General features: G+C 39.6%; 1 protein-coding gene across 4 annotated transcripts in view; it reads right to left on the bottom strand.

Moving 5' to 3' along the window:
- Window positions 1-23,943, bottom strand: part of gdpd4a (glycerophosphodiester phosphodiesterase domain containing 4a) — a 34,385-nt gene that overhangs the window by 3,531 nt on the left and 6,911 nt on the right. The window contains exons 1-13 of one of the 4 annotated variants that reach the window (XM_006628107.3): window positions 22,826-23,204; window positions 13,352-13,604; window positions 12,285-12,388; window positions 11,834-11,927; window positions 10,185-10,244; window positions 9,486-9,584; window positions 9,209-9,302; window positions 6,987-7,132; window positions 6,591-6,673; window positions 4,110-4,260; window positions 3,443-3,667; window positions 2,570-2,727; window positions 1,334-1,481 (exon numbers count right to left, since the gene is read on the bottom strand). In XM_006628107.3, the coding sequence (XP_006628170.2) occupies window positions 1,334-1,481; window positions 2,570-2,727; window positions 3,443-3,667; window positions 4,110-4,260; window positions 6,591-6,673; window positions 6,987-7,132; window positions 9,209-9,302; window positions 9,486-9,584; window positions 10,185-10,244; window positions 11,834-11,927; window positions 12,285-12,388; window positions 13,352-13,534 (1,545 nt within the window). In that variant the 5' untranslated portion in view covers window positions 13,535-13,604; window positions 22,826-23,204. Of the gene's footprint in view, window positions 1-1,333; window positions 1,482-2,569; window positions 2,728-3,442; window positions 3,668-4,109; window positions 4,261-6,590; window positions 6,674-6,986; window positions 7,133-9,208; window positions 9,303-9,485; window positions 9,585-10,184; window positions 10,245-11,833; window positions 11,928-12,284; window positions 12,389-13,351; window positions 13,605-16,465; window positions 16,706-22,825; window positions 23,205-23,943 lie in introns of those variants that run through there. The other 3 variants (XM_015341435.2, XM_015341434.2, XM_015341433.2) reach the window with 3 other exon arrangements.

The raw sequence follows: 23,943 nt of genomic DNA, 5'->3' as shown, positions 1-23,943 counted from the left end.
GATGAAGATATTCAGCCCAGATTAAAATTGCTCATTGAGGTAAACTACAAAGATACAGGACTGAAGTTTTTTTTTATTTCCAGGCTGGGGCCTGGACAGTGTGCTCAAACACACCAGCCAAGGAGCAGGCCAGACACTGCTAGTTCTGAATTACAGTCACAGCCATTTACTGTACGTCCTCCTCATATAATAGTCTTTGCTGAGATTTCTGAAGGACTTATATGCTCTGCAGTTCCATTTTTAAGACTTGAAATGAAAAGAGTGGAAATGTTTCAATGACTATGGGTTTGCTGACAAGCATCTGCATCTGCTCAGTCCCTTGTGACAATATCAGACCCCATATCAACCAGTTTGTCTCATCATTCTGCAAGTGTAAATGAAAGAAGCACATCTTTGCAAAATGCCTGGTTAGCAGCAGTCAGCAAGTTATAGACTGAGTTAAGAATGTTCAAAAACTGGAATTAGAATATTGACTACAATGTCAAAAAATAGCTATGATACTAGGGGTTTTTCCATATGGAGGTGGAATTTTGTTTTTTCCCTCAGTTGAACAAAAAGTCAATACTTGGGCCATCACGACTCAGACATGAAACAGATGCACTAGCTGAGCGTTAAACCGGTTGCACAGAGAAATGCTTAATGTCAGGATCTTGATTTGCTTGTACAGCACGTGATGTAAGCATTGTCGTTCAGCACGTTAAAATGAATTAATTATGAATCAGACACAGAGAGATGGGCTCCTCTCAAAAATGCAAGTAAAGTGGCAGTTTATGGAGGCTGCAATTAGCTCTATATGTGTAAATCATTACTAAGAATAGCGGGGAAGCAAATTCTGCTAATGTTCCGTGGAAGGATCCAGGGAACAGGACAATCAGATCGTATTTTGTACAATCAGATACAAACATTCCTTTGTTCCACTATCCATTGAAGCTTTCAACGCAAATGTCAAGGATAAACACAATTTGGACTCTTACAACCCACTTGAGTGCAATATGTTTTGTGATGTGTTATAAATGTTACATGTTGTTATGTGTTCTACTGTACATGTGCCATAGAGTGATGTGCAATGTTTTTCTTATTTTTTGTAATAGAATAATGTGCAATGTTTTTATTTTCTCCTTTTTTTTCTTTCCATTCTATTTAAATATACAGGAGTGCTGGGTGTCCATAAAAGATTTCCCTCAGGGGACAATAAAATCTTATTTTAGAGGGCACAATATGGTTTTACATGGTACCAACACAATTCAGGAGCAAGGGGCTTCCATCTGTCATCTTAGTCAGTAATTACAATGCTGTATAAAGCAGTGCACCCAGCTGTGTAAGAGCCACTCACCATCAGAAACAGCGGCCTGCGCAGTGCCTTCAGGATGTGGATTGCATTAGTGGTGACAGACTGGGCGCCCGCACACCAGGCCAGGGAATAGAGCCAGGGCTGGCTAACCACATACAGGTTGGTGCTGATGTTCACAGAAGCATATTTACTGTCAAGTGACAACAGAACAGGCCGACATCAGAATTGGTGAGAAAGAGCTCAGATCAGAAGCCTGGCAAATGATGCAAAAGCCCTCAGTTTCCATTCAAAAACACTCAAGCAGGGTCATTTCCATTTGACACATTTGAAGACATATCGTGTGCAATGGGCAAATATTCTTACAATTATCATCCATTAAGTAGAATGGATCTTTAATAACCTCATAAAAATAAATACAACAGGAAATATTGTACTTAAAAATGCTTTTTTATGGTTCTATAAATCCATTCCAATCAGGATTTCAAAACCAGACTGTCAATTGCAAACTATAAATTCCAGTAAAGTGCAGCCAAGGGACTTTTCTACTCATTGTGCCTGTTGTTTTCCCACAGTCTACAGCTTGGCCCAGGAAGCACTGCATAATAAATGCGCTGTGCTACCGAGTTCAGCAGGGGCAGAAATCCCTTTGTGGGCGTCTAGAAAAACACAGATGATGTGGCTAAATACTCAAGAGGACATATTAGAGCCCTGTTGTGTTCGCTCTCTTTCCTGTTTTGCTAAGATGTTAATGCATTATCATTCTATGTGGGACATAATAACTTTGATTATCATAATTGACTGCCTGTATAAACTCTGACACAATGCCTCCGTACGTGGGGTTTGGAGAGTACATGATGTGCCAGTATCTGCAGTGCCCATTCACCCATCTATTACGCCCATGCCTGCAACCCACTGCTTTGCTAAGTGCCTAGTGGAGCTCTCTGGGCCTGTGGGTGTTGAATTCCCGCTAACAGGATATCACACATGGAAGTGAGAAACAGAAAGTGCTGGCACTCGTCGCGCTTCATCATTTTGTTTTTTTTTTCTGATATCCATAATATCCAGTTTCTTTTCACAAAAATATAGTGGGTATTTAAAATTTAAATACATTCTCTGGGGTCTATGATTTATTGATTTTGAAACCTGTTGTATGTTTAAAATCTACAAATTGATTTTTTCCACGTTTATGTCCAAAGTATTTTCAGACAGGTGTGAACCTTTCTCCCCTGTATTATTAAAACACAAATGTGGTACTGAAGGGATATGACTGTTCAGTACCTGATCTGCTCAGCTGACATGGCACTGTAGTGAAGGTTCAGCTTCACAATATTATTCTCCTGCAGCTCTTCAATGGAGGCCTTGTCTCCAGAGGTCTGCTGCAGCCAGGGATCCACATCATGCACCATGTTCCTCTGTTCACTGGGAAGCCACAGAACCTGCAGACCAGGACACAAACCATTGACTCACCAGGCTGCCTTGCAACATACATTACAGCAAAACAAGTCTTGCTTATTATGAAGGGATGCAATTTCTTCCAATCCAGAATGAATGTGAAAACTAGGTTGCTGCTATAAGTGGGGCTGGTGGATGTGCAGTTGGTAGGTACTCTTCCCTGATCAAAATTTTCCAAATATTTAATCATGGTGACTGGCGACCATGTACTGGAGAAAGCATTACGACAATAAACTCTACTCTCTCTCTCACATTAGACAAGATATTAAACCAAGGTCTGGACTACTGGCTGGATCAATATTGGGTCCCATCCCATGGCACTGTTCGTAAAAGTAAGGGTTTTCATCTTGTTGTTCCAGGTTAAATTCAATTCTGGCCTTGCATAAAATTGCCTATCTAGTGTCCTCCTCTAATTCAACTGGGGAATCTAAGAATCTGCCCTGCACCAGAGCTGTGGGTGCAAAATGGCTTACATGCAATACCCAGGTAAGTGCTGTGTTTCTCTAGTGGGTCAAGGACTTTGGGTTCCTTCAGAACAGAAAGCACTATATAACTTCAATATAATATCATTAAATGTATGAAAGAAGAAGAAAAAGCCACCCAATTACACTTCTCAAAAGCAGAATAGTACTTTACACTATAACACCCTTTATGGGCTTCAGAAATGAAATGCTTCTCCAGATGGGCAAGATGACATACCAGACTTGGATCGATGGTGAAGTTGCTGCGGATGACTTCAAGGGTCTGATTAATCCAGGAGTCCCTGTAAGGGTGGTCTCTGGGGGGGCGGTACAGATCAAAGATCACCAGCTTCCTGTGCTGGGAGGCGAGCTCCAGGAAGCCTCTCAGTGTTTGGATGGACTGGTTCTGTGCTGTGCTCTGATCCTCACCGGACAGAGAGGCAGCCGTGCCAAACGGATCGCGCTGAGGAGGAGGAGAAAGCAGAGGATGGTAAACCCAGAACAGTTCAAGAATGGGGAAGCCAGTTCTAGCACAGCTGTGGTTTTGAATGATTAACTCCCTTCTGTGTTGCACTTGCCACGTTTACTGGCTAAGTTTTATCTCGTGCACAATTCATACTGAGACTAGACATCTGGATAAGCATTCAGCTTGGAAATAGTGCAATTCAAAAATATCCACTTGCAGAGTACACTGTACGTTAAAAGTTCTTTAAACTTAAACCAGTAGGATCAAAATCCCAATTTATGCAGGTGTATGTAAAAACGAAGCGTGCTTCCCCTTGTTTTGTTTTTTTTACATCTTTTTTACATAACATTCTCTGCTTCCCAGCTCATATTCCCCTCTCCGGATTGCAAGCCTTGCTCTTTTCTGCGAGTCTGTTCAAAAAGGCCCCACGGCCGCCCACCTTGAGGAACCAGGCTCCGGCATTCAGCTCCTCCAGCTCGCTCCAGGTGAACATGGCAGCCGGCTCACTGCTCCGGTTGGGAAACACCTCCTGGATGTTAGTGGTTCTCTTTAACAGGCGGTCGTGCATGAGAAAAGGCACTCCATCGTAACTGTGGGGAAAAAGACAGCACCCTTAGAACAGAGTTTCCAAAAACTGAGACCTGCTGTGATAAACTGCCCACGTAATGTAAGTGGTACAGAGGCATTATATAGATCCGATAATTAAGTGTGATTATGCGGCGATTTTCTCCATCAGCTTGAAATTGTAAGATGAATCAGCAGGTGCCGCTTGGTTTAGTAGATTCTTGTATACACCCACCACTCGGCTATGTATAAAAGTGACTCCTAGCAGTAATTCCTTTAGTGTTTTCTCTGCTGCTCTTTCCCTGCACACCCACCAATGTGCTGCACTGTGTATGACTCATCTCCGCAGTCATATTTATATTCAGAGCAATATAACAAGACAATTACCAATGGATTTGGGAACACCGTTCTCTGATATGCTTGTCAAAATGTGTTTATGAGAAGTGCCCCATGTAGAATGATTTGATAGATTGAACATCTTTTCCCTATAGTTTCACTTTTTCAGTATTAAGAAGTGTGAAGCAATAGTGCATACTATGTGGCGCATGAAGTCCATGCTGTAATCTTTGACAAGATTATTCTCTATAATCTTCTTACTAGGATAGGCCTGCACCTAATTCTTCTCTACTAAAATCGTTTTCAGTTTCAAGCTTAAACACCAAGTGCAGCACAGGGTATAGCACACTAAATCATGTGAAGCTTCCTCATTGAAGCTCGGCCTTCTCAAACTTCTCAGAAATCCACAAATCATGCCTTTTTTAGGAAACGGCATTTTTGAAAGCAAGCACTCAAGACCATGAAGGCAAGAACTAAGGTCTCCTTCAGATTTGTTTCCATGATGTTATCTGCAGTGCACAGATTCTGAAATCTGGTATCATTCTGCACACTCTGATAGAGCAGATAACACGGCAAGATTAATGTGCGAGATTATCTGCCATGCCTGACCTTTTCTGGTCATTCATCCAACACATTCAAAATACAACTGGGTGACTGTTGTGTCACACTTCTGGAATAGCAGAGTCTCACTTCATATTAACACTACTGATGCCTCTGAGCAGTAAACAAGGACTGAGATATCCCATGTACTTTCTCAGAATATTCTAGGCACTAGTACGCTGATATAAAAGGGAACTTTTAATTTAATCTTTTTTAACAGACAGATCTTAATAACAGATGCAGATAATTAACAAAGTTAACAACAAATATGTAGGACAAACATACCAGAATCACCACGTGATCACTGCTAGGCTAAGCTGTTGCAAGTGTTTATAAGGCCTGTAACTAGGATATAGATAATAATCATGCTGAATACGAAACTGTATGGTTTTCATTTTTAGTAATAGCTCAATTTAATTAGGGTAGAGTGCTGACAAGAGAAACTTTCAATACGCCAAACCACTGGAGCCCCGATCCTTTGAATTAGCTGGCTAGCAGAGGATTGCAGAGGCTGGAGTTCATTCTAATGTAACTGAGCCGATTTACTCCACAAGCCTCTTACTGTTTAAGACACAGAGTACTGCTAGCTGCTATTAAATTTCAATAGGGCTGAACACTGAATAAGACAAAATATATAATATCAGTTATGAACTACTTAAAATGTAGTTCAGGTGGGTAGCTGCGTCAGCATGCGTCGGCTGCAAAGAAACGAGTAATAGGTTTATTCCATGCTGAAAAAAAGAAGAAAGAGAACACAACGTTTCGGCCGTGGAGCCTTCTTCAGGTTCTTCACACCTGAAGAAGGCTCTTTCTTCTTTTTTTCAGCATGGAATAAACCTATTACTTGTTACTTAAAATGTAGCCCTGAAGTTTTATATTTTGCCATCTGTACTATAGCTCAGTGACCATATGAAGATAATACAGCATTTTAAATTTTTTATAACTTTTTCTAGGAAATTATGAACAATTGTATCATAATGAAGACATGACTTGGAACTATCCCTTTTGGACATCCAAAAAGAATGTTCAGTGCCTTTTCAGTGTGGGGAAACTGCACAAAAGCCAGGAGAAAACACAGAAAGATGATGTCACTTTCTTTTGCACGTTTTTAACAATCCTTCCTTAGTCATAACAACAGTTCCTTTCCTCAAAGAATGGTCACAGACTAAAGAAAATACAAACTACAGACTTGAATGCCAGAACTAGGAAATATACTGTAGATTAATCATCAGCACTGGTGGTTGCTGTCAGAGATAAAATCTGCAGTGTAATAACAACAACAAAATAACAATATATTGTAACAAAACCGTTGTAGAAAAAAGTATACTCCAGTATGAAATTCTCTAAAAGATGTCTTCACATTACTGTAATGTGTAATGTATGCCACATATAATCTACAGAAGATTAAACATCTCCTGACCTGATGGTGACATCTGTCTCCAGACCATCACCTCCAAGCTCAATGGCTTTCTTGAAGGACATCTCGGTGTTTTCTGGACCAAACTGTTTCAAACACAAAAAAAAGGTGTTTTAGCAAAGATCTCGTTCATGTATATATTATAGCGTTTGGTTACTATATAACTAACATTCAGTTGTTTAGCTTTACTCAGACAGGATTTCAAGACTTACTAGAATTTATTAGTGGCCTACATAATAACTAAATAATCTCAGTAGTCCCATTTAATTGTTTTTCCCTGGATCAAATTAGTGATAGACTTTATGGCTATGCTTTACGCAGTGTAGCACATTTCAGCATGACAGAGGGAAAAAAGCACCCAATAACAGTCCAGGCTAAACAACATAACCTTGCACCTACCATTGGGGCTCCTCTGTGGCCTATGAGGGCAGGGGGTTGACCCAGGGTCCCCTCTTCTTTAATACAGGGAGAGTACATGCCCAGAGGCACCAAGTACAGAGAGAACAAGACTGCCAGATACACCCCCAGAATCAGCACCTGCCGCACTGCAAAAGAGGCACACCCATTCAATTAGAACATACGGTATCTGTGCATATTAAGAATGCCATCAGCATATTTGTCTTATGAGAGCATCAGCAATTTACTCAGAGCCTCCACTTGTGTTCTTCTGTTCTAACAATTGAACTATTAATAATGTGGCTTGGTTGGATCAGAGAAAAACAAGTTTCACAGTCATCTTCTATTCAAATTGACTAGGATTGTAAAAACAGCAAGCCAGGGTAATCTTATAACTAATCCCTTACACTTCCACAGTGCTTTTCTGGACACTCCTCTTAAAGCGCTTAACAAGGACTAAGCGCCACCACCACCAATGTGTAACCCTGACATCAGCTATCAGTGGGGAGGAGATCAGAGAGATACACCCTCAGTCTTGTTAAAATACACCCTGGGGCCATGTTTAATGACCTCAAAGGGTCAGGACCTCAGTTTGTTTTTCTCATCCGAAGGGCAGCACCTTTTTTACAGTATGTGTCTCAATCACTATGCTGGGGAATCAGGATCCACACAGACCACAGGGTGATCATACTGTTCCCACTAACACCTTTTCGAGCAGCAACCTTAGCCTTTCCTGGATGTCTCCTATCCAGGTACTGGCCAGGCTCACACCTGCTGAGGTTTAGTGGTTTGCCAGTGGTGAGCTTCAGGGTGATATAGATGCTGACTTGATTAAAATCTTCTGCTACTCTCAATGAATCCATAAAGCTCATAGACTGCTTTTTTTAGTACAAAATACATATCTATGAGGATCAACTGGTATCTTAAAATACAATGACTAACATATTAGTGGATGATAACCATAGAATAGTGTTTCTGAACAAAGGAACAACACTGAGTGAAAAGAAAAAAATAATAAAAACACCTGGGCTTTTACACAGCATCCAGTCTACTGTATTAAAAAAAAACAGTCCTGTACCAAAGCTACCCGAAACGCTGTTTTTTCACACTGGATGATGTAAAAGGCAAAAACATTTGCAACATCTTAAATGATGGTGTGTACATACACTACCAACAGCAGCAGAGTCTCCAGCTAACCTGGAGAAAGCTCTCCGCCTGACTAATTAATAATGAAGGATGTTTAAAGCTCCCTGAAGATTGCAATTATTAACCACAAACAACATTACAGCTGCTGTTGTAGGCAGACAAACAGAGCTGCCATGGAGACAAAGAGGGCAAACAAGCATCTGAAGGAATAAGTCATCTGAGTTATGAAAGAGTAACTGATCAACTACTGCACTGTCCTACCTCTGTGAACTATGGATCTCTGTGAGGAAAACACTAAAATATACTGGCTTTACTTGCAGAGATAAACCAGGAGGATTATAGTGGTAAAACCTGTTTGAGTGTGCTGAGCTACAGTAGTACTAATTCAAATGAAGGCATCTGACTAAAGGGCATGACAAACTACTTCACATTTAGTTATATTAAGATGAGCGTTTACAAAAGGATTATATTTATTAATATTTAGTGAAATTCTAATAATAATATTTATAAAGCACCTTTCCAAGCCCAAGTATGTTGTATAGAGTATAGTGATAAAGCAAAAGTACAATACAAACTGAAAAAAAATAAACAGCGAGCATAGAGGTTTATACAGATGGAAATCAGATACAGACCTTCTTAAAAAGGAAAGTTTTAAGTATGGATTTGAAGACAGTCAAATAATTTGTCTCTGGTAGAATATTAAGTTTATGTGATACTAAAAATATTGATAACTGAATTTATATAGTAATTTTAATACGAAAAGAACTCAAACCCCTTTATATACAGGAGAGGACCCACATCATCCACCACTTAAGCACAAAGGAGCCATACTGTGCAAGCACCCCACTACACAGCAGATCAGGGAGAGGAACCAGGCATTGCTTCACCAGGTAAATCAAGGTATATCTAACAATATTGTTCCGAGATATTACTAAGTCTGCTGAAGTCTGCATGTTACATTAAAGTCAGGTGTTATCAAATAATTAGCTCTACAAAATTTTCGATTCAGCACAACTTGTGTTCAAGTCAATAATATTAAAGTAACAACTTCATGATCAGGTGCAGCACTTTTATCTTACCTCTTTTGTTCATGCGGAAGAAGTGTAACGCTATTGGCCAGGACAATAGGGTCATCATCGAAACTCCACCCACATGCAGATACGGAGCTGTGACCTAACCAGTCAGCAAAACACAGAACAAAGGAATGAGAAGGTCACTACTAGGATATGAAATAGTTTGAGAGGGTTTTTCCCTTTTTTTTTGTCTTTTTGTGTGGGAGAATAAAAGTTGAGCAAGAAAACGTTATTTGAGGACTGTCTGCACCTCCCAAACTGCAGGCTATGCTGAAAGTCCTACCTGAAATGACAGTAAGAGAGTTTTCCATTCTTCTTTCCACAAATCAGTCAACACTGTGATGGCACTGATAGAGAATGTCAGAGTGACCAGAATTCCAATCTGTAAAAAACACATTTGTGATTATTTCTTTTGCACACGATTAGCCATGCTTTCAACAGAAATGTGCAGTCTTACTACTTAAGTGCAGGTAAATGAGGAAATGTGACAAAAATATAGAATGCCAAGATTAATTTAGTTCTATAGTCACTTATAAGACTGGAATAAATCTTTTGAGGTGCAGAACCTTTTTTATTACTGACAGAAACAGCATGCTATGGTTGCTTATGACTTCATATTAAGAGTGTCCTTGATAGGCCCAGTAGTGCAATAAAGCAGGACTGGCTACACAATGACTCATCCTGTATTACTCAGCTTTATCACTGGGAATCTGTGTTCAATGTCAGTAAAGATTTGGAAGTGTTAGGGGTGGAGGAGAGTGAATCAGAAAAAGGCAAAAGGGACAGTAGATGGAAGAATCACTGTGCCATAAACCATGGTACATCTTTTATGAGTCATTTTACAGTTCAATTCCATCTACGTGAACTTGGCCATCTGCTACTACTCATATAGAATGAAGATCTCTTATAGTAACTTGGGTATAATATAGATAACTCTGGGCAATAAAGCTCATTAACGGAATGGAGAAAGAGAAAAAAATACCTTGTGGCTCCAGTGCAAATACAACCGTTGGCCTTCAGTTAGCAAACACACTGCTAATACCTGCAAGATAACAGAACCCTTTAAGATGCTGCTAATCCCCTTAAATGTTGCGTCAACAGAGCACAATGAGGCAAATCTTTTTATACAGCTCTAAATAGCAATTATCCACTCTGACTCTGCTCTGACTTTGTGCTACATACATCAGCAATATCACCCTGCAAAGAACGTGATGCCATCAGAATCTTTTGCAAATATTCATGGTCTCCACTGAACTGCCAGGCAGGTTATTGCTTTTCTTTGACAACAACTGTTCCATCAGAACATGTGATCATTAAGAAAAGGTGTTTTGTAACACTGTAAACATTGCAATAGGGAAATCCTGATTGTTTCAGCAATACTATATTTGCTTCGAGACAAAATATAGTCATCAGTTACCCGTGGAAATAATAACATAACCTTTACCCTTGGAGGGAAAACACAAATAGGTAATGATTAAATTTTGTATTTTTGCTCTACTTCTACCCCAAATAAAGAAAATCTCCTTTGCCGTTTTCAAGCCATATATTAAACTGCAACAAAAGAGTAAATTTCTAGACATATGCAATTTCTCGCATTAGGAATTTGTCTTTTTTCACATACACTTGCTCTCCATGAGACACATAGACACAAGGATGGGGAGAGAGAAGCTTGGGGTCAGAGCGCAGGGTCAGCCATTTATACGGCACGCCTGGAGCAGTTGGGGTTAAGGGCCTTGCTCAGGGGCCCAGTGGAGTAGGATTCCTCTGCCGGCTGCAGGATACGAACTGGCAACCTTCCAGCTACAGGCGCAGATCCTTAGCCACAGAGCCACCACCACTCCACCCTGGTATTAATTTAAGGGTATTTATCCTTATACCTTCATATAAGGATAAATATCGTTATGTGAAACCCCAGCGTGTTTTAGCTTGTTCTGCTCAGCATGTTACACATAGAGATAACAAAATGAAAGACTCAGTTTCCTGGTGAAGTCCACAAAAGGACTGATCAGTCATTTTATTGTACTGTCAGTCATCTATTATTGTACATCAGTCATTTATTGTCCTCACACCTGAAGAAGGCTCCACGGCCGAAACGTTGTTTTTTTTCTTCTCTTTTCAGCATGGAATAAACCTATATCTTATTGTACTTTCTACTTCCCACGTTATCCAGGCATCACCATGATGTTTATAAGGGACATGGTCGCTGTAGCTATAGATCTTTACGCAAATGGGAAATTTAACAAACACTATGAATGCAGTATTAATAAATCTATGAAACTCCAATGAACAAATGCTGACGATGAGCAGAAAGTTTAAGTCTTATTCTATATATTTGAAAGGGATCTGTAATGCAAGGCAACACTGTGCATCAAATGCATAGTGAGAAGAGACACATGTCTACAGATTTAAAAATGCAACAAATGAGGACTGAAACCAAGACATTTTCTGTTATGTTTCTTTGTTATAGTCTTTGCTGGTGGAAAGTAATATGTACTTCCAGTACATAACTAAAACCTTTTCAAGGGACATCTGACACATCACGCAAAGCTCTCCATATTGAGAATGTCCTTTCCATATTGCTAGCCAGACCTGGTAAAACAGCAGCAGAGCCTGTTCTTATGGGCTACTCACCAGCAAACCAGCCACATAGGTGAACAGCACAGCAGCTACAACCAGCAGCACCACTGACCAGGGGAACCAGTACCCAAACTTTCCAAAACTGAACCTGAGAAAACAATGGTGAGGGGGGTACAAAGCTTAAATTAGCTAGTAATAATATGGCTTGATTATAAAAAGAAATAAAATCAAGCAAAAAAGGTGAACTTCATGATAGCATTAAAAACCTAAGAATTATCTCAACCTGAAAAGAAATCACATTGTTCATTAGTCACTTTAATTGAGTTTCCAATTACTCTTACTTTTTTACCCCTCTTAGGCCTAGTTAATTTTAACAATTGTCTTGCATGTAATTGTTTTCTTGAAAACTAGAGAAAACGAACAGAACTTTCTCCTGGAAACGTGTCTTTAAATCAGCCCTTTGAGAGTCTAAGTCAAAATGCAATAAATCAGATGTGAGACCTACCAGTCAAAATCATTGTAGTCATTTTGGGCTTCGCTCCAGAAGTACAGAAACACCAAGCTGAGCCCAAACGTCACTATCAGGACTCCAAAACTGCTGCATTCCAACTGCAAGAAAATCCCAGTTAAATTAGCACATATTTGATCATTTCTCTCCAATGTGAAGTCAAACCTGTTTCCTTTTTGATGAGAATGTCTCAATGGGAATGTGAAGTGTTACATTTAGACTTAACCCACCAGTCACAAATACCATATTTTAACTTCATTTAGTATGTACAGTATATTGTTTCTTCCAATATACTGTACATGTATTGACTATACATTAAAATACATATACTGTATGTGTTAAGGCTGTATATTAACATAAGATAAACACCTGCTCACTGATTAAACCTTTATCATCAAAATGGACAAAACTTAACTTAAAAACAGAATGAATTCCTCTAAGTGAGTTAAAATTAGTATTCATATTGCATTCTTAAATTAAATTAAAAAAAACCCAATGGCACCCAATTGAGCAGTGTCTTACTCTTTTTTTCCAAAACTCATTGTCATTCTTTTTAGGAGAACAAGGTGTTCTAATGGCAACTTAAGGAAATATTTTTCCCTTCAAGTCTCACGGAACAATTTGATAAACGACAAGCACATAGCACAGCTCTCTCAATTCACAGTACACTGAAACCTGCGTCTACCTTCTTATTAGTTGATCTAAAGCTTAAAATCAACACAGTGCTAGGATTTTGCACCGCACTTAAGCCAATTGAAAGTTATCGCTTAGCGAATGAATATTTCTGTACCGTAAGAATCTATCGGCGTCTGTGTGGGCCGGTAACAGAACCATGAATGCCTTAGATCGGCCCCAGTAATGCCAGCGCTTCTATTATTCTGAATTAAAAAGACAACTGGGATTTGTAGGTCAAGTCGCAGAAGACACTTCCTCCTTAGCCCGTCCTAAAATCAGAGGTGGAGTCTCATACAGCGGCAGCCACAGTACTGTACCAAAGGTAAGGAAGGCATTCAAAGGGCAAGAGAAGGCGCCCAGGCAGGTAGCGGTGGGGTGGGAATACAGACCTTGCTGCAGCAGCATTCCCCAGGCTGGGCGCGGGCTCTCTGGTAGCGCTTCCAATGGCAGCCATAGAGCCCCGCCAGGCAGGAGATGAAGGGCTGGTGCTCGTAGCGCTGCAGGAGCTGGCGCCGCACGACCTTGAGCTTCCCCAGTTTCAGCTTGGTCAGGGTGGTAGGAGATCTGCCCATGGGTTAATCTCGCCGCACCATCCTCGCCAGGCGGGGTCGGGAGGCGGAAGAGGGGGCCGCTGGGACAAGTCTGCGGAGAGCGGAGCGGATTGATACGGGTGTTTTCGTTTGTTTGTTCTTTGTCTCGGTTACCCCCGCTTTGTTTCCTGTTTTCATTTTGAGCACGTAGGGAGGGTCCGTATTCTCAACAGCTGGCCATCTGACCCGTCTAGCCTGTTTGGTAGTTAGGAGCACATTGGTCCAACCACCTCGTCCAGCTGTTTCTTGAGAGAAGAGGGATATCGGCACCTCTTACTGAACATGCACCATGTATGTGTGCCACCACTCTTACCAAGGCTAATTCAGCATACAGAAGTACAGTACAAGCTGTTTAACTGCCCTATAAAGGTCTCCTTCCCACGAGTTATATCCAGAGAAAGCTAAGAACAGTCCTTAGTCCTATTCTACTACAGAAATGGTAATTAGATTATTTTCATCACCGATGAAGAACAAGGTATGAACAAGAAGGCAGTGAGGGGGATTGTGGGCCTTTTTCAACATGGCTGGGTAGCCTGTTCCACTTTCCCACCATGCTTTCAGTGAAGAAGAGCCTCCAGTTCTTAGTCCAATGTGCCCTTTGGTTCCAGTTTCACTTTATTCGGAAGGAACCTGCTGCTTTGCCTTTGAAGATTTGGGATAACATGTATCAGACCCCTTATAATCTTCTCCACTTTATTTGCATTTCTGATTGTTTCTTCACATTGCTTTTTAACTGTTCAAGGGCTTCAGACAAATCCCACACTACTGAGTGACTTCCTGGGTAAGCTGGCTATGGGGATGAGGCTATTGGAGTCCCTACCACTGGTCTGAGTGAGCCAAGGAGCTTCTGCCAGATGGGCAATAATATGGGGAGGGGTGCAAAACTAACACTGGGAAAAGGGGTGCTTGTTTCTTGTATTTATGCTTAGTTGAGCAAAACAAGCTTTATCCTCTCTCCCAAGCTGTCAGTTGTAGAACTTCAATTAAACTGGAGATGAGCCACTGCTTTCCCAAAAATAAACAAAACTATATTCAACAACAGTGACAGAACTAGGTCTAGCTATACATCTTTCAAGCTCTATCTCTACCCATCTTCTAAAAAATAACCTATTAGCCGCATTTTTCAAACAGTAGCAAAACTCAGTCCAGCCTTTAAACCGTTCAAGCACTGGAAAGACATCCTATTGAATCGCATGCATTTAAACATAATAAAAACAAAATAAAACACTTAAAATATACTGGTGGTTTGTTCCTATGAAATATAATTGAGGGGTTTAAGCACAGTGATATTATTGTTTACACTATATGCTAAGAGCCAACCTGTCCATTACCAGTGTGGACCCACCAATATAACTTGTGAAAATCTCAATTTCCTCAGCTCTGTGGATGCAAGTATACAGAAGTCTCCCCCTTCAAGAATGAACAATCTCTTTTTGCAAAATCTCATAAGTTTTAATGTTACACAGACTGTAATCAATCCTGTGTAATTTCCACATAAATTCACCTAACACGTTTTAACATACCATACTTGTAGGAAGTTGAAGTTGCAGGAGTGTCACTGTTTTAATGTGATGTACTATTTCTATATGCATGATATCATGTGTGAACCTTATTTCCACCATGAATAAATAACTTGCGTACCTGACAATTACCAAGGGCTGTTCCACAGTAAGTGCCTATTTGGGGTAATTTAATATTTCACTTCATAAACAAAATCAAATTAAATATTTAGTAAGTCGGTAAATACAGTCTTACTATTGTTTCCAGCTGTTTTTACCTGGTGTTGTATTTCTTTAAGCTCTTCATCACAAAGTGTTCTGAATATGGAACAAATAAATTCCAGAGTTTTTGTGTAGGTTTCAGGTTACTATAATGAACCACTGAAACAATGAGGCATGAACTTTAGTGGTCATTGTTTTAGTTACATGGATCTTAGGCTGTTTCTTATTGAACATGCACCACATATGAGTGCCATAACTCTTACAATGCCTGGTTCAGCAAACTAAAGTACAAGTGGTATAACTGCACGATAAAACCTTCTCCATGAGTTCTCCAGAGAAAGCTAATAGTGATGTCCAGTTGTACTACAGAAATGGTAATTAGATTATTTTCATTACTGAGGAAAGACAAGGTATAAACAGGAAGGCAGTGAGGGGAATTGTTTGTTCATGTAATTAATAATTACTGAATTTTAAGTAACCATATGCTGAACGAGACCTTCAAAGCTGAGATAAGGTAATAGCGTATGTAGCATCTGTTGGTTACATCAGCAGATAACAGAAGCTCGATAAAGCACCAGTTTCACACTGTTGATCTCCAAAGCTCAGTTTCCCTTGATAACTGCTAGCATTCTTTTACATTAAATATATGGTTTCTGGTTTGTCTCCAAGTCAACTCTTTCATGCCTGTACCTCAAGACATTTAGAATAGTTTATCTCTTGTAAGGGTCCTAGAAAAAAAATGTTGATTACTTAAAAATAAGGTAAATAGCTCTGCAACTCCAACATCATTGAACAACAGAAACAAAAAGGTATTAATGAAATCAAAACTCCTTGTTCACATAGCCCGGTCTAACAATTGTGTGGGCTGTCTACTGGGTAACTGGCATAGGGCAAACATGAACCTTTATGTGTTAACTGTAAACATAACCTTCTTTACAACACACTCATACCTGTATCCTGTAATCTCACCAGTATTGGAAGACATCATTCATACAACAAAAATGCATCCTTATTTACAGTCCACCTTCCCTGTCGTGTTAACACTACGTGGTGATTAAGAGGCAAAACGCAGGTGAAACAACAGCAAAAGACCAGGAATCCCAAACATGACCATTCCTCTGCAAAAAAAAAAATACACAATAAAAAAAGGCAGCAATAAAACATAAGCAGATGCAGTAAACAAATATCTTACTTCTTGAGAAGCAGAGCTGGCTAACATGGAGAAGGGACCAAAATCCACTCGAACGTTCATTCAGCTGTTTGGTGACTCAGACCAGCTTTGCTGCTATAACAACCTCGATGTCTTTTCGAGTGGCGGAGAAGAGTTTCTTCACAGTGGGGGATCGAATGCAAAGAGCACAAAAGGGAGCTTGTCTGTGATGACACTGCCACTGCCCAGGGGCCAGTATGTGATAGAATGTCTGAGGTGAGCAACACAGAGGCATGGCCTCTCTCTCCTAAGGGGTTGCCACAGTCCTTTGACATCTGCAGGGATATAGTAGCAGCAGGATCTGCTTCCTGTCTTGGCTAAGCCATTTAGAAGGAATTAAGTCTGAAAGATTAGAATAAAAATAGTGGTCTCCGCAGAGATGAATAACCCCTATCCAGCCGTGCTAGTGTCAGCATCAAAACATGCCATTCACAGATATTTGTGAATCAACTGAGGAGAAGATAATGGGTTCCATTCACTTATATTCATTTAAACAAATGAAACTTCCTGAAGCAAAAACAGAAAAGAATAGAATCCAGACATCTGTGTCTTTCGTATTTCTCACTGTATTCTCCTTTTAAGTTGCCTTTTCACTTCTACTGTTTATTTCATTCTTAAAACATCCAGCTCCTTTGAAACACAAGGAAAATACATCACTTGGCCTGGAATTTTCAATCTGGCTTGTGTCTGGAGCAGACATGGTGTTTGAAGTTGCCCTAAAAACCCCACTAAAACTGATCGTAGGTGATAACAAGCACAATTGTTAAATTGATACACAATTCTTTTTTACAGTATAGTGTCTCCATCACTATACAGGGACATCCGGACCCTTACAAGCTGCAGGGTGAGCACCCCCTACTGGTCCTACTAACACCTCTTCCAACAGCAACTTTCCCTTACCCACCCTTAGTTTTTTACTCATAGAAACATTATATTCTGGATGCCAAGTATGGTATGCAGAACAAACAACTGGCAGACCTAACTACAAATTTGCTACAAGGGGGCACTGTTTAATTAAAAGAAACAGCAAAACCCAATGTGTCATAAAAACGTGTCAATAAGTGGAATTATACAGGGATAATAGAACAGCAGTAACTGTTCTCTAAGCAGGGGCAATTAAAGGAAGGTACTGGTCTCGTTTGTTTGGAATTAGCCTGGGTTTATGGATACAACTGTAGCTTTGATTATCAGGTCCATCTGTCAGAGATTCTCTGCAAATTTGTAGCAAAGTATTCCAGATGGAGTACCACTTAGAACACAATCATGGGGCCAAACTCCACTCTTTCCTTTCCCTGAAATCAGGCCAGTCATCAAATCCACTCTGTAGATATCAGTTATAGCCTAGCCTGTCCTTTTTAAACAAACATAACTTAATTCATTACAAAAATTAGCAACTTGCTTTAAATCAAGTGCTCGTTAGTAGAGTAATTAGATGATACAGGGGATAGATGAAATGGAAATGATTCCCTCCTGCTACTTCAGTTCTTCTATGCACAGGGAAGTTGTTTGCAATTCCTCTAATCAAGTTCTACAGGGAGATTCAAGGATTAGACAAAAACACTGGAGCTTTGCCAGTACTAACTGCATATTGGCTCCTTGTGGTCAATAACACAGTCAGACCATTCCTCTAACATTGTGCAAAAATATCCTGGATTTTTGAGTGCCTTGAATGTCAAAAAGCAGTAAATACATACTGTCCTTCTCCCTCAGTTCTTCTCTGTATGACATTTTTCTATGGCAACAAAAAAAGTCAAAGGCATATAGTCTTCCCAGAACAGAAGATGCCAAGATTAATGTGCTCATTCGTAATTTCCCTTTCTGAACAGCAAATACTTTAGTTATCTTTGTTCAAAATGCCAAATACACTCTAAGTCTTTCATACTTCTTGTTGGACAATAGTTTGACCAAAATGGCCTTTTTATGAAAGCCTTATGTTTGCAGTATTATTAATTTTTCTGTTTCCAAAAGTTAATTACTTTCACATGCACTGGCCTCTTTGTTTTCAATATTATTTCTTTTGACACACAGTGTATTAATTTTCAGTTTCTACACAGACCTAAAAAGAATAATCCTAAGGCCCCAAGCTCTTAAAGGCACATCAAGAGAGCAAGGAACGGAAGATTGAGACAGTTTGAATTTTTCATTTTCTTACAGTTTAGTTTTCCCATTGATCTTTGAATTGTGAAAACATGTTATTTTTGCCTTCCAACTGCAGAAACGTATTTCCTTGGAACAACAGATGAGACAGGCAAAATGCTTGTAAAAACATCTGGAAACTCAGAGTCTCTACAGAACAATGGGGTCCTTTGCCTTAAATGACAACTCACTTCCTGGAAAACACCTCATATAAAATCCCACCATGCCACAGCTGTACAAGACTCTCGTTATGAGCATGTAAATATACAGTTATCAAATCTTGGTAACAAATTCAATTCATCGAGGATATGGAAAAATTTAACAAATTTCAAATTAAGCAAAAAAATTGTGAACTTTGTGAAAGTACTGTATGTCGCCACGTTGTTGCAAAATCCTGTTTTTGCCACTGGCGGGAACAAGAGTTCCCACTAATTGCAACATGATGAGGCCCTTCCTGCTCACTAGTCACGGTAATGACTGATGTAATGTGGTGTATGAGTTAATAAGTACAGGCTGTGTAGCACCACATTTTCATCACCACAACGTGATCTGCATGCAGAGTCAACAAATAATTCATATTTGTTGGCAAAACCGTCTCAAAGTCAAGAGCAATATTTCTACTGAATTAAAAGAGATGTATTCACAAGCCTGCTTGTTTACAGTGTCATAAGGCCTCTTCAAATTTCCATATGATTTGTTGCCTTGTTCTGAATCTAAGAATGTGGTGCTACACATAAATGGAAATTTAATCTATTTCTGATGCAAATTGGAGGTTTTACAAGTTACTGTGTACATCTTGCTTTTATTGTGGTTTGAAATGCACTCATCAATGCTGATTCTTTCAAACATCGCAATCTGAAAATGGAGTTGCAGTTCCCCTTTTAATCCAGGTCTCCACAGGAAGTCATTAGAGCTTCTAAGGAGCTACGCTCTAAAACCACTGCTTTTCTAACCAAGTCATAGCAGCAGCAGTAGAAAATGTTTGTGATGCTGAAAGAATTTTAGCTGTGGATGCCCCTAGGTTCTGAGTCTTACTTTCAAAATGTCAGCATACACTGCAGTTCAGAAAATGTGATTTGGTTCATACAGTAGCTCAATTTGCTAAACTGAGATTTTATTTTACAACTTCACCTGCAGAATTATTTGACAGAGATAGTAATTGTACTGATGTAATACAAATTCAGGTCATGCCCAGCACCTCAACAGCTTTTTCCCATGCCTGTTGCCCTGCTGCCCCCGAATACATGAATATGGGATGTACGGTAGTGTGGATATAATTGTGATCCTGTGCCAGGTTGTTGTGTAAAGTGTAAAGGTGTTATTGATTTTTTTCCATCTACAGTATGTTTTTGCACCAAGACACCAGATCAAATTCGTTGTACATGTGATGTACTTGGCAAACACAGTGATACTAATTCTGACAGCCTACACCATGTTGTGATAGCCGAAAATTCTCATAAAGGATCTTATGAAACACACAGTATAGAATTGGTCATTTTTATTCTCATGTAACTATGCTTCATATCAGTGGCAAGAAATTAGTTTGGTCAGCAGTAGGAAAGTTTTGTACTGTAAAATATCTGCTGAATAATTTCACTAGAAGGATTCTGTATGGAATAAACACTACTTCAGTCATTTCATGGAATATGACTTCCCTGAGGCTACTACTGCAACACAAAAATGCAACAGAGTGTCACATTACACCAAAATAATATACATGCATCTTAGGGACGAAGTGAGATGGTTTAGTTCTGATCTGATATGAGTAGAGTTCAAGCAGTTTTTGTTTTGACGTGTCATCTAATCAATCTTTACCCCACACACAGCCTGACACTGACCACATGGCATCAAGATGGAAATTATGATACAGCAATCTCTGTCCCAACAATGTGTGTACAAAAACCTCAGTCTTTTTTATTGATTTTGCAGAAGCATGCACCTTCCTGTGTGCAAAACAGAAACTAACACAAGAGTTGCACTCAGATTAGAACCAATCCCTCATGCATTTGGTCCCTCATACAGTAAGTGGCTGTTTTGAGCAAGGGGGCTCAAAAGGTGGGGGACGCGACACTTTTGTAAACAATGGACCTCTTCAGTAAGCGCTTACTTTGTTTATTCATTCTTGTGCATCACCAGATCAACAAGATACATAAATAAAAAGCCACAGAAGCACAAAAGGCTCGATTTGTCTTACAGGGTCACTGTTCCCAGCTGCAATGGCCAGCTTCAGCATGAAAATCATATGGTATACTTCACAATTAGAGCCTATTGTATTGCAGGATCCTACCCCGCAAGCTTCTCTTCTGGCCTCAAAGAAACAAAACGCGATACAAGGGATCTCAAGCAGAATTTGTGAAAGGCCCAGTGTCTTCTGGGTTTTGTTCTGCCTGAGCTCTCAGTTACACGGATGGTCTAAATTATTCAATGATATGCCTTAATGTGATAAGCCCAACTAGGTGAGACACAGAGGTGTTTTATAGATAATGAAGTGAAAAAGTGGAATAATCATCTGTAAAAAATAATCATGTATGTCAAAACATTCACTGGCTACCAAGTTTGAAAGCAAAAAGAGAAGACACCAGGGCTTCTATGAATTTGCTCAGAGATCCTTGCAGTAGACAGCCCTGGTCTTTTCTATACTATTTTCTGTATCCAGCTCTAAGAGCCCCTGCAAGGTACTGTAAGTGTTACTCCATACAGACCATTGTAATTCTGTGTTATTGTATCAGGTGTACATTATGCTTTACATATTGATTTCTATGTTCAATCCAACTTATTTGAAGTAGTCCCCTATCCAAACTAGGTCCACAAATGGAAAATGCAGATTAATATTTAACATCAGTATGGTTAATAACATTCAGTGCTCACCATCATCCAAGCCTTTCTTGTGTACGTTTTCATGCAATCAGAACATCTCATTACAACAAGTTCAGCAAGCTGTAGTTAACCTTTGGTCAGCTAAATTCTTTACAATATTAAAAATCTTGTCTCAAACGCTTAATTAGATTTATTCACTGGACAGTGTAGACGGTAAATACAAGGGTATTTATTACCTGCAGTGATGCCCCCTGTGTTTACTACTTTGCTGAGATATTTATCAAGATATCAAAGTGAGGAGAAGGGGTTAATTTTTAAGTTCATTTTAATAACCCCTGCAATTATTTTGTTTTAATGATAAAATGGTGTCACATCCCCTTCATTACCATGTTTTAGTTCATTTAAATTTAAAATGTAATTAAAATCATCACAGATGACAGCGTGACATTTTTTTTGTGGATTCCCATAAACTCGGTGCAATGCACTGTGAGGTCAAATGGTCTGCATTTATCGGTGCTTTATTTCGGAAATAATGACATTACTGTTACCACTGCGACTATACTCAAAACAGTACTTGTATGACTTTATTAACTGCTAAACCGGCGTTTGGTTTCCACAACTGATGTAATAATAGCGTTCCTCCGGCTATTTATAAAGGTAATTTAAATATCCGACCAAACAAATAAACCTTTATGACATTATGTTTATATCTGTAGGCGTGAGAGTTGGAATTATTTAGCGCACCACGATGTATTTTGTAAGGTAAATCATAGATAAACTACAAACGTACATTCCAGAGGTTCACTATTAACACTAGTGTGTGGAAACCCGCTTGCGATAACTCTTCAGAACAAAACTGAAACAAAGAAAGTACTAGGTTTAGGACCGTATTGCGAAAAGCTAGTACATTCTCTGCTCCTTCTCTTCTCTATTCGTTAAAAGCACGTCAGTATAACCGACCGTCAGTCATTGCAGAACGCGACAGGAACTGCTGAAAATGACACCAGACAAAAAGGACAAAAAGACAAAGAGAGACCAAATGAACAAAACGTTTTTGTCTCTCCCTTCCAGCACTAACCCAACGCAAGCGCTATCGCTGTGCTTCACTGACTGCAGTGCAAGACTGCTTCATTGAAACACGACAACACAGTACGTGGCTAAAGTATAAAACCTGCACATTCACACCATCGAGGCCAAAATAAGTATTAATAAAAGCAATAAATCCGATCAGTTACACTGCATTACACTTATACTGCATTATTTGTGGTTACAAAACCTCAAATATACATACAGTACACACAAACAGCATGAGAGGACAACACTTCTGCACACACAACAATTACTGACACGCATATGCATTACATCTAAAAATACAAACGTTAAACTTACATATACAGAAGTTATGCCGTTGTAGAGCTCTTACGCACCAACACCGAAGAGTCTTCAGTTGAATCCCAGGAATTAACAGCCGCAGTGTTGCGCAGTTCCTCCGAGATGGTATAGCAGCTCAGCTAGTAACCACAGCGGTCCTGATACAGAGCTGTGTAAAGGCAGCTCCAGAGACCGGGCTGGGAACTCCCACCTGTCGCCAACTCCTCGTCGCTGCGCCTATTCGTGCTTTTCTCGGAAAGGTGTGGACTCGTCTGCGCTCTGCAATGCCGCCGACTTCAACTGAGCCGAAGTGAGCTGCTCCTTTATAATTATACCTCAGACGCTACGTTTAAGCCTCTCGACAAGAGACGAAGTCACAAGGCTCAAACAGCTTTAAGAAACCGCTGCCAAGGTCGATCTTGTACGAATCGAAGGGTTTTTATGTGTGAAAAATAGCCAAGAAAAAATAAAAAGCTCTCCGCCTGTAACATGACATGAATAATTAATATCGTCTAAGCTTATGAAGTTGCCTATTAATATCGGCTAGCCAACCTGTATTATCTTCACATACAACCTCTAACGTGTTGTATACTTTGTAAAGAATAAATTACTACGGATGTCAGAATCGAAATGTGTATTTTATGGCTCAACTGTCATTATTGTGGAACCTAAAAAATTGGTATCTCTTATCTGCTGGCGTTTGAATTAAAGAAGTATTTTTTTTTCCCAACAATCTTTAAACACACTATCTCCTTGATAAAGTAAACAGTATCACAACAACGTACAGACCGGTACTATGAAGTTCAACGAAAATAGTCCAGAGTTAAGATATCGCCTACAGATTCAGATTTTCCAACATAATATGAGTTGAAACAGCATGATGGGCGAATGTTGAAAAATACAATTGTATTACAATTCATATTTCAGACCTCAAGATTTAAAATTATTAATTTAGTAAACAGAACAGGAGACTTGAGCTTTCTGAAACCATCACCGAAGACTTTTTTTTCTTTAATCCAGATCCTCACCCTCTTAATACATCAAAACGTTGGAATTCAGACATGTTAGAGACTGTCTACACCATGTTCACTACAGTATTTGATTAACTGGGTTCTGTTTAATGTAGGTATTACACT

The sequence above is a fragment of the Lepisosteus oculatus genome, chromosome 5, assembly GCF_040954835.1.
Source record: "Lepisosteus oculatus isolate fLepOcu1 chromosome 5, fLepOcu1.hap2, whole genome shotgun sequence".
Lineage (NCBI taxonomy): Eukaryota > Metazoa > Chordata > Actinopteri > Semionotiformes > Lepisosteidae > Lepisosteus > Lepisosteus oculatus.
Note: the sequence above shows the minus strand (reverse complement) of the source record. Positions and strands in the feature narration are given on the sequence as shown.